This window comes from Maniola jurtina, chromosome 4 (genome assembly GCF_905333055.1).
Source record: "Maniola jurtina chromosome 4, ilManJurt1.1, whole genome shotgun sequence".
Classification (NCBI taxonomy): Eukaryota; Metazoa; Arthropoda; class Insecta; order Lepidoptera; family Nymphalidae; genus Maniola; species Maniola jurtina.
The window spans coordinates 15,640,806-15,652,005 of record NC_060032.1 but is presented as its reverse complement, the minus strand read 5'-3'; the positions used below and the strand labels follow the sequence as shown (position 1 = coordinate 15,652,005).

At 34.8% G+C, this 11,200-nt stretch overlaps 1 protein-coding gene across 1 annotated transcript; it reads left to right on the top strand.

Moving 5' to 3' along the window:
• Positions 1–735: 735 nt before the first annotated feature.
• Positions 736–1,518, top strand: LOC123864358. The gene has a single exon (XM_045904722.1). It carries the CDS (start codon positions 765–767, stop codon positions 1,449–1,451), a length of 687 nt encoding a protein of 228 aa, XP_045760678.1. The 5' UTR covers positions 736–764; the 3' UTR covers positions 1,452–1,518.
• Positions 1,519–11,200: the final 9,682 nt, after the last annotated feature.

Below are 11,200 nucleotides of genomic sequence, written 5' to 3'. Positions count from 1 at the left end.
ATGTCAAATTATCTGTCAATTTATTCAAAAGAGATGCTAATTTCAGGGCGCTCGCAAATTGTGATTATTTATCCGACTTTATTTCAGTTTTGAGCAAACGAGGGTGTATTAAAGGGGTCGCTGCGAGGTAATTGGGCTGTTTTGATCGTGTGGGGGCCTAATTGAAGTATTTTCTAGTGTTTGAGGGGTGGTTCGAGATGAATGGATTAGTTAGATGGTAGATAACGATCTGTGAGGCTGTGGTGGGCGGTTATTCTTCTCGTAAGTCGTGTTATTATGTTGTTATCGTTGCGCGCTGCGCTGATTTAATTTACTTCACTTGTTGTCGGATGATTGTTATTTACGGTAGGTATATAATTCTACCTTTGTTATGGCATTAATAAACTAATTTGTCTTTAAAACATCCGTTATTTTCAGCTTGCTAAATAAATATTTGGTTCTAAATTGTGATATAGTTTTGTTTATTTACATTTCGACGTTTATCCATTATTAAACCGAACAATAAAGGTTCAAAATTGTATGAAATCATAAACCCAAAAAATTTCATTTATAAACACTATAATTTGTTTCTGATAGGACGTTTTTCAGGCATCGACAAAACTTACATACATGCATACCATTTTCTTCCATTGTTAATTAATATTACGTGTTTAATTCACGCTTTTTGAGCCCTAAATAAACATTTTCTCATTTAGGTGATTTGATTTTACTTAAAGTAGTAGTTTACTTAGGTAGATGAATGTTGCAACCAATTGTTGTCTAAAATGTTATTTTGTAACTTAGTTTATGTAACTTATTTCCTCTTAACAATTTTATTATTAGTATTAATATTTGATAACGTGAATGGGGAACTTAAAGATAGTAAAAAGGAAGAACACAGGCACGAAAACAACGAAGAAATATATTTAAATGAACATCAACGTAGAGTTTTAGATGCTATAGATGATAAAGAATGGCATGTGTCCCATTTAAAAGGCATGGATTTTGAAACAAATTGTGAAGAGGAAACTTTTAGCGATAAAGTGAAAAGGTATCGTAAAACTTTAAAAAATGACGGGGCGTTAGTAGAATTTGTGTCCGCAGATGCTATACCTGTTAATAAACAAGATTTAGAAAAAGATAAATGCATAAGTAATTTAAAAAGCAAGAAGGAAAATACGGTCAATAGCTTTACTGATATTGGTGTCAAAGAGAAATCTGTTAATACCAGCGATGATATCAAACCAGCAACCGTAAGCGTTAAAGATCTTGAAGATAGTGTTGCAAATATTATGACTGATCAAAGGCGAAGCGAATACCAGTTCAGTTCTGTAGAATACTACGATGAAACTCAGGACTTCAATGCAGGTGTTTGTCCGGATGAAGTTGAGGTTATACAACTAGAATTAGACACTTTACGGTCTTATGACGTTGTGTGTGAAGCTACACTGGAATGGAGGAGCTTAGAGTGACCAAGCACGCCGACATACTGGAAAGGAGTTGAAACGCGGCATCTTTCTTAATAATAACTCTAACTAACCTTTATTTCATCATCATCATTATCTCAACCCATCGATAATAATTCACTGCAGCATGGATCTTGTCTCAGAAAGAAAATAGTCTAGGCCATAGTTCATGTTTTGATAGTGCAGATTGGCAGACTTTACATACCGTTGATAACTCTCAGCAATGCATGTTTACTCATGATGTTTTCCTTCATTGCATAAAGCAACCACAAGCGGCGTCGGTCTTATGAATCTCTTCTTATTTTGTAAAATCTACCAATATATTAAGTTTCCGAGATAGACGCTAATAAAAGTTGTACTGGTAGCGTCATCAGTAAAACAAATCTAGCCACCCAGTACAAATTTGATAGCTTATTTATCGTTAACTTAACACTTTGAAAGATTATGCCGCTATTTGGAAACTAATATTATAAAGGCGAAAGTTTGTATGTGTGTGTGTGTGTGTGTGTGTGTGTGTGTGTGTATGTTTGTTACTCCTTCACGCAAAAACTACTGGACGGATTTGGCTGAAATTTGGAATGGAGATAGATAATATCTTGGATTAGCACATAGGCTACTTTTTATCCCGGAAAATTAAAGAGTTCCCACGGGATTTCGAAAAACCTAAATCCACGCGGGCGAAGTCGCGGGCATCGGCTAGTTTGGAAATAAAAAGAAAAGTGCGGACTATTAAAGCCAGATTTCGTACTAAAATATTCAAACCCCTTTGTACACACGTTCGAGGACGTTTGTCTTGACCTCAAAGGTCAAAAAAGAGATATTTTGCATCCTAAAGTTGGACATAGGATACTTATTACGCCGGAAAATCAAAGAATTTTCGCGGGTATCTGAAAAACTAAATCCATGCGTATGAAGTCGCGGTAATAAACTAGTTTTGAATCAGATTTTGTTTTGCATTTTGCACACAAAATAAGTAATTTATGTAAGTGGTTGATATTAATTTGGCGCCCGAAATGGGACAAAATGTAAATTGGCGCCCAAAATAATAAATAAACTGTTTCATATTTTTGAGAGTTACTTTGATAATTGACGATAAAAAAATGAAATCTGTGAAAAAGTCTATTGAATCTAAATTTTTAAGATATTATACGGTATGACCATGCCATCTTACGGCTTCAGCTTACATAGATGGTATTTACAACAGATGGCGTTCTTGTACGATAATGTACACCCACAAAATGTGAACCCATGGAGGGTGCAGAGTTCCAGGTATCGCACTCAGTAATGCTATAGTTTATTGAAAGATGCCGTTTATATTTGAGTTCAGAGGTTTTGCAACACCCTGTAGACTGCGAAATAATTTTTAAAATCGACGAGAGATGGCATTACTTTAAGAAGAACACGTGTGAGGTGAATACGCAGGTAGGAATAAAGATGTCGCTTAATTCCTCTCAAGTAAGTATATTATCTTCACTTTGAAAAATATTCGTACTTAGGATACCTTTAAAACTTTCTGAATTACATGGATGCCTTTTCAGTTTAAATATGGATGGTAGTTACAATATGGCGTCCCTGTACGATATGCACACACCCACAAAATATAAACCCATAGAGGGTGCAGAGTTCCAGGTATCGCACTCTATAATGCTATAATTTACTAAAAGATGCCGTTTATTTTTGAGTTCAGAGGTTTAAATAGAGGTAACACCCTGTAAACTGCGAAATAATTTTTAAAATCGACGAGAGATGGCCCTACTCAAGGAGACCACGTGTAAGTACGCAGGCACGAATAAAGATGTCGCTTATTTCTGAAGTAAGTATAATTACTATTATATTATCACTTTGAAAAGATACCTTTACAACTTTCATGATGATACAACATGAAACACGAAATGATGATTTACAACATTCATACCTAATCGATGAAAAAAAAAAAATTTTACTTATCAACTGCCAGGCTAGTTTTGAGAGTTTCAGACATTTTATTGAATAAATATGGTTGTGTCAGCCTGGTTATATACTTCACGATTCACGAAAGCACGTGTTTGAATATTTAGGATTAATGCGAATTTTAAAAAGTTTCACAAACTGCAATGTAATTTTTTCTGGAATTAATTTTGTTTATTGTTTCCTTGCAAATGGAAAAGTACTGTACAAGTGTCGGCTGAAAGGCGTCATTTCCACGGACGAGAGAATTGCAACGAGTCCCACCATATTATATCGTCCGCGATAGTATCCTGTATCGCAGGAGATTGGCTTGAATTGGATAGAATTTGGTGGCACGGCGAGACTATCGTCGCGGTTCTCTCGTCCTTGGTGGACCTAATGCTCAAACACAGGTTGGCATGGTTAGTAGAGCACAGATTTCACAGACACAGGCACAGACTCATGTCACAGTTTCTTTACTGGCAGGCGTCAAATGTTCTGGTACATTTGACGCGGTAACTCTAAAGAGGCCCTATTTTTCTTTTATTTTACGCTCAGATTTTACGTCACCATAGCTTATATTTGACATATTATCGTCGATTCAGGATCAGACCGAGAGTTGTCTCACTCTAGTTCACTCTGCTCATGTACTGGCAGGGCAAGTGACAAAAGTAGGCTATGAAACGGCTTGCTGACATCATCACAGTTAGGCGAAGTGCTTACATTACCATCATTCCTGAAGCTGCCTAGTGTCACTTTATCAACCTCCAAACATCTTTTTTTTTTTTCTCTCTCGTCTGGCTTTTACAATGATTAGCCAATGTCAAGTTTGTTGTTATTTGTAACAAGTTAGCTAAACTATACAAGTATGGACCCCGTCTGTGTCGCCGCTCGCCGACATACAGTTTTCAGTCAGTTTTAACAAAAAAAACACTCCAAAAAGTCACAACACGCGCGCCAGCAAACGCCACCACAGACGAAGTCCAAACATGTTCAAACAGGCGACGTAAAACACGTGCTATTGTAGCCGAGTTACCAAGAGCACATAAAGTTGCAACAGATTTGCAAATTGCACTTGTTGAGTCGCGGCGCTCGAGTCGCCATGTGAAGGCGTGATCTCATATTTAAGCCTTTAAAAAATGTTTAAAGTAATCTTTTTAATGTTCTATATTGTGAATTATGTAATTTAATGTCCAATTATTGTGTAAAAGTGTATGTGTAAAGATTTTTATAGTAGATAGTGCAAAAACTGTAATTTTATAAATATGACTAAAACAATTTGCAATTTTGCAAACTCACTAAATCGACTGTAAGCCAAATGAATAACATAAGCTGTGTTAATTTATAAACTAAAACGAACAAGTAATACAAGAAAATAAACCAAAAATCAAGTCGAAAATCTGTTTTAAAATAATCAGTTTTAAACTCAAAAGTGCAGGTAGTAAACAAATTCAAACAGCAGTTGTGATGTGTCAGTGCAATCGTGAACTGTGGAGTGACCGGTATTCAAGGTCAATGCCCAGTGTACACACTTCACAGCCACAATTAGTATGATGTCTACATTTCGAGCAGCACGTAACACGCTCGCTGGCCGATTCAGAGTAGCGCTCGCCTTCGAATCGTAACGTCCGAGTTCAAATCACTGCCGACTCCAAGTTGTTGTTTTTTTTTGATTTTATTTTTTATTTTTTATTTTTTTATCTTTCATTTGACATTCTTTTTAAATAATGATGCTTACCAGAAGAGCTACTGCTGCTTTAGAAGACCAAAATAAATTGAAACTAACTCTTCAGGAGCTCAAAAAAAATAAGAAATTAACTGAACAATTACTCAAAGAACGGGAAGATAGTGAAATTGAGATTCAAAATATCATTAAAAAGAACACTGAACTAAAAAGTGAATTAGCTGAACTACATGTTAAATATGAAGATATTGTTGAGCAAAAAAATCTGTATGAGTACGCAGCAGCAACATTACAAGGATGTATAAAAACATATGAGGAAGAGATTGTCCGAAGCAGGGATGTGGAAAGAGAACTTTATAATGCCAATCAAGAAATACAATCTCTTAAAGACAAATACGACGCCATTCAGAATAACAATTCGGACAGTTTATTTCAGGATTTAGTGGGTAAAAGTTTATCGCCGCCTCCACAAGGGATCATCATTGATCTCACAAAAGATGAGTCGCTTTCCCATGCCAAATCAGATAAAATACAAGGGTTTAGTCACAAAAAATTAAAGAAATATATAAAAATTAATAGATATATTAGGAAGACACAAAAGCTGATAAAAAAACAAAAACTGTCACGTCAATCCACAAAATTACGAAGACAAAATATAGATTTGATTCACGAAGTTAATAATTATATCCAGACTCTACATGAATGTAAATTAAATTACGACGAAAATATCGAAAGACTTAATCTTAAAATAAGAACACTAGAGCAATCACTAAGCTATGACAGTGCTACCGCTGTAAATAAGAGCTATGAGACATATCAAAATCAATCGCGTGAGCATATTTTAGCCGCGGACAATAGTATTGAACTATCTAATTATAATATGGCAAGGTTGGAATTTTTGAGTAATAGGCAATACTGCTGTGATGGTGCTGTGACCTATACTGAAGATAAATCTCCCCCGAATTATAGACAATCTAATCTAGAATCATGCTTAAGCAATACAGCGGTTAATAGTAACATAGAGCCAAGTACTATAGTTTTATCCGATAAGTTGGGTCAAGGCTTTGGAGCACTTTTGAATGAAAAGCTATCCCATAATGTGATTAATTATTGTATGCCCAATGCATCGCTTCCCAATCTGATAAATTGCATTGATCGAATGACATTACATAAACAAAATTCTATCGTGATATTGTTCGGTAATAGTTTAGCCATTAACAAGCATGACATTTCTTATCTATTTGAAACAATAAGTAAAGTTGATGTGCAAAAAGTAATCATATGTACATTGCCGTATTCAAATTCATTGACTGGCAAACAAAATAAATACATACATTACTTAAATGATTTTATATACAAATTGTCACACTTATGTAGCAAGACGGTAACACTGTTTGACATCAATGAATTTGTAGATGGCTGCAGATTGACAAACTATAAATTGTATATGCCGAAAAACTCAATCCGCAAGATAGCTACATTAGTAGCAAACAAAATTGTAAATATGTCAATATCGAATAGAAACAACATTATTGATTTATCGCGTGATTATACTGATACCTTGAATAGCAATTGTAATAAGGAAAATAATCTTAACCCTATTCACTGTAACAACAATGACAAAAGTATTTTAAACTAAACATAGAGACAAAGGAAAAGCGCAATGGTATAAATTTATTTCATCAAAATATTCAAAGCTTTTCCTGCAAAATACTCGAAATAGAGTTATTTCTACAAAAATATAATATTGATATTATCTGTTTGACGGAACATTGGTTGAAAGAATCAGAACTAGGTTTTAATATAAATAATTATCAAGTAGGAAGTTGTTTCATCAGAAAGATTGCAATCCACGGAGGTTCAATGATATTGCTAAAAAATAGTATTAAATTTAAAACAAGAAAGGATATTGAAAATCTTTCAGTTGAAAGACATGTGGAGTTGTCCAGCGTGGAACTAATTAAACATTTAATAATCTGTGTGTACCGTCCTCCCTCTGGCGACTTAGATATTTTTGAAACGGTTTTGGAGGAAAGTCTTAGATTAGCATCACGTGGATCTAAAAATATTATAATAAGTGGTGACTTTAACATAGACATTTTAATAGAAAGTCCACTTAAAAATAGATTAATTAATTTACTTAAATGCTTTAATTTAACTAATGTCTTTAATGAGCCCACGCGAATTACTTCATATTCTGCCACTTGCCTCGACAATATTTATTGTGATTGTGAATATTTTAATGAGGCAATAGTGAATTGTCTTAAATCGGATCACAGTGGTCAATTTATAACGCTATTAGTGGAAGAAAGACGGTTAAAAGAAAGGATAGTTTGCAGGCCCATAACACAAAAACAGATAGAGAAATTCAAACAAAATTTAACATCTCGTATCACTATTGACCTATTAGATGATCCTAATGATTGTTATAAATTGTTCGACATTATTCAAGATGAATTTAATTTAGCATTTCCAATTAAAACTGTAAATTGCAATAAGAAAAATGGATTTAATGAATGGGCAACTAGTGAAATCCGCAAAAATAGAGATATCCTGTACAGTCTTTATGATGAAAAGACCTGGAATTTTGCAGAAAATTTTGTAGAATATGTAAGAAATTACTCAAAAATGTTCAAAAAGGCATGTCAGGATGCCAAATCAAATATGATTCGTGAAAAAATAAAGAACTCTACTAATAAGTCTAAAACAGTTTGGGATATTGTAAACACTGAAACTGGCAAGACTAAACGTATAAAAAAGGATCTAGTCTTGAAAATAGATGGCAGCTCAATTGAAAGTAAGGACGAAATAGCTAATATATTTGAGAAGTATTTTACTAATATACCTATAGAAACGACAGCTCACCTTCAATCCTCCCCTAAACAGGCTTTTGAGCTACTGCGTTCTAATGTTATTGCATGCCAAGATAATTTTGAATTTGAGCACATAGATGCTACTACCTTAGTTAAAACGTTTAAATCATTGAATATCAAAAAAACGCAAGATATATCAGGTATGTCAGTGTACGTTTTAAGTTCTGTGATACAGGTTTTGGCCCCGCATCTAACAATATTATTTAATAAATGCGTTGACGAAGGTAGATTTCCGGATTGGATGAAGATTAGTCGTTTAGTACCGTTATTTAAATCCGGTGATTATGAGGATCCGTCATGCTTTAGACCAGTGTCTGTCTTGCCAGTGCTCAGTAAGGTGTTTGAAAAGATTATGCTGAATCAGATGCTTCTATATTTTAACACCAATAATATTCTACACAGCCAACAATTTGGATTCACTAAAGGCAAATCCACTACTGATGCTGGAATTGCTTTAATTAAGCATATATTCGAGGCATGGGAGAGGTCACAAGATGCAATTGGTGTCTTTTGTGATCTCTCCAAAGCATTTGATTGTGTTGATCATCAGATTCTCTTGCGTAAACTCCAGTTCTATGGAATCAAAAATAAAGCCCGTGACCTAGTACAATCATATCTTCTCAATAGATTGCAAAAGGTAGATATAGGTGGTGTCAAATCGGAGGGATCCTTGGTTAAAATGGGGGTTCCACAGGGTTCTATTTTGGGCCCATTTTTGTTCTTGGTGTATGTCAATGATTTACCTCATATGGTTCAGAACATTTCAGATATAGTATTGTTTGCTGATGATACTTCGCTTATTTTTAAAGTAAAAAGACAGCTCACTAACATGGAAGAAGTAAACATTGCTCTGTCCAAGGTCTTGAACTGGTTCACAGCGAACAATCTGCTGTTAAACTCCAAAAAAACTAAATGCATTAAATTTACCCTTCCTAATGTCCGGCAGATAGACACTGACATTTTTTTAGGCCATGACAAGTTAAAGTTAGTGGAAGATACAGTGTTTCTTGGCATAGGTATCGACTGTAAGCTTCAATGGGGAAGTCATATCCGTAAACTATCAAAAAAATTGAGTTCTGCTGCTTATGCTATACGAAAAATTAGACAGCTGACTGATGTGTCCACAGCTAAAATTGTTTATTTTAGTTACTTCCATAGTCTAATGGCATATGGTATCTTGTTGTGGGGCCGAGCTGCCGATATTAAAACCATATTCCTATTACAAAAACGAGCAGTTCGCGCCATTTACAACTTAAGTCCACGTGAATCGCTAAGAGAAATATTTAAAGAGAGCAATATATTGACAGTAGCGAGTCAATATATATATGAAAATATTATGTATGTTCGTAAAAATATAGGAAATCTTAGAACTAATTATGAACGGCATAATATTAACACACGATATAAAAATAAATTGGAAACCCAGAAGTTTCGACTACAAAAAGTAAGCGAGTCGTTTTTGGGCAGCGGTGTTCGCTATTACAATAAAATTCCGTTCGAAGTTCAAAGTTTACCAGAAGGGAGGTTTAAACGGTACATTAAAAAAAACCTGTGCAAGAAAGGTTATTACAATTTAAACGATTATATATCGGATAAGAACGCTTGGACAGCTCCTCTAACACAATGAAGTACCTAATGTTACATCTCATCATTATTGATAATAATATTGTTAATTATGTTATATGTTAATTTTATAGCTATTAACATTGTATTCGTACTGAAATTTATTTACCTAGCTTAAAATTGTACAATTAATTTATATTTTATGTTTTATGATTGAATTATTTTATTTATGACGTTCAAAAAGTGTACATTTGTACCTACTTTGAATAAAACATTTGAATTTGAATTTGAAAAAGGTTGTAAGCTGCACACAAAATATACCGCCAACGTGATTCGTACTGCAGTGCTATTCGCTAACCGTAGGTGCAGCCTTGCCATCAACGCTGACCAAAGTATAATGAAATTCTTTAATTTTTCTAAGCGTTATGATTTTAGGTTTTTAGTCACGTGGGAACTCTGATTTCCCGAGATAAAAATTAGCCTATATATCAGTCTCCGGGATACAAATATCTCTTTACCTAATAGTTGATGTCATACCCAGCGACTTTGCCCTCTTGGAATTAGCTAATTTTTGTCTGTGCCAAATCTAGCTATGTACCAAACGTCAAAATTAGTTTGACGGATAGACCGTGAAAACGTAGTAGATGTCACACATTTTCGTGATTATAATAATAAATATGGATATCGAGATTATAGATATAAGATTTATCTCATGGTAGTATAGCACAGGTAGGCTTTCTTTCTTTGTTATGTATTGTTTGTTACACCTAATGTTAGAGTGGCCGCACATTACAGGCTCCTGTACAGTATCTTATCAATGTGTACCGCTGCGTCCGTCAGCTGTGTTCATTTCCTTCAACGGCGAATTCAACGACGAATACAATGTTAAGAATAACTCCAAGCTGCATTAACCAACGTATACAGTGCACTGTACAATAAAGTGTAGAGTTTAAAATGTAAGTGCAACCATAAACCCACAGTTTGGTGCATTGCGGTTACTGGCTTTAACTATTCACTGTATGGCTGTTTAAGGTGTTAGTTTGAATAAAACATTTGTCTGGTTTTTCTAGGTTAGGTAGGAATTTTACAGGATTGCAATCGTAAAATATCTACGTATTTATAGACATCTTTAATTTTTAAACCCCCAAAGGGTAAAAACGAAGCCCTGTTAATGCCACTCTGCTGTCTGTCTGTCTGTCTGTCTGTCTGTCTGTCTGTCCGCGTGTCACGGGTCTAGCTCGTAGACGAAATGAGTTACAAATATGAAATTTTGCTATTTGGTGTAGAACGTTGACCCAAAATTAGAATTAGCAATTGAATTAATGATATTGATATTGATTGATAATGATATATTGAACGTACTTACATTACAAATAAACATAAAAAATCAATGACAAGTGACGGTTAAAATATTTAACCCTTTCGTAGTCAGGTCAACTACGTATCATTCCGTCAGTAGAGTGTAGTTTCCATTGTCACGAGTTACGACTCAACAGGTGGTGTTCACACATTCATCGCTGGATCTCCTATCTCGTTTTGGATGCCTGGTACGAGGGACACCAACTCACGTGTTTGAATCACAGCTTCACGCACTTAAAACTGTCGGTGTCCCCCCACCCAGGGTCGATATGATTTGGAAACTCTGCCTAGCCGTAAAGCAGCTGCTGTGCTGCTCTCGAGTCGAGACTACTCATTGAAACTTCTGTATG

Coding starts and splice junctions, on each gene's coding strand:
- LOC123864358 (XM_045904722.1), top strand. CDS start 765: ATGTTATTTTGTAACTTAGTTTATGTAACTTATTTCCTCTTAACAATT.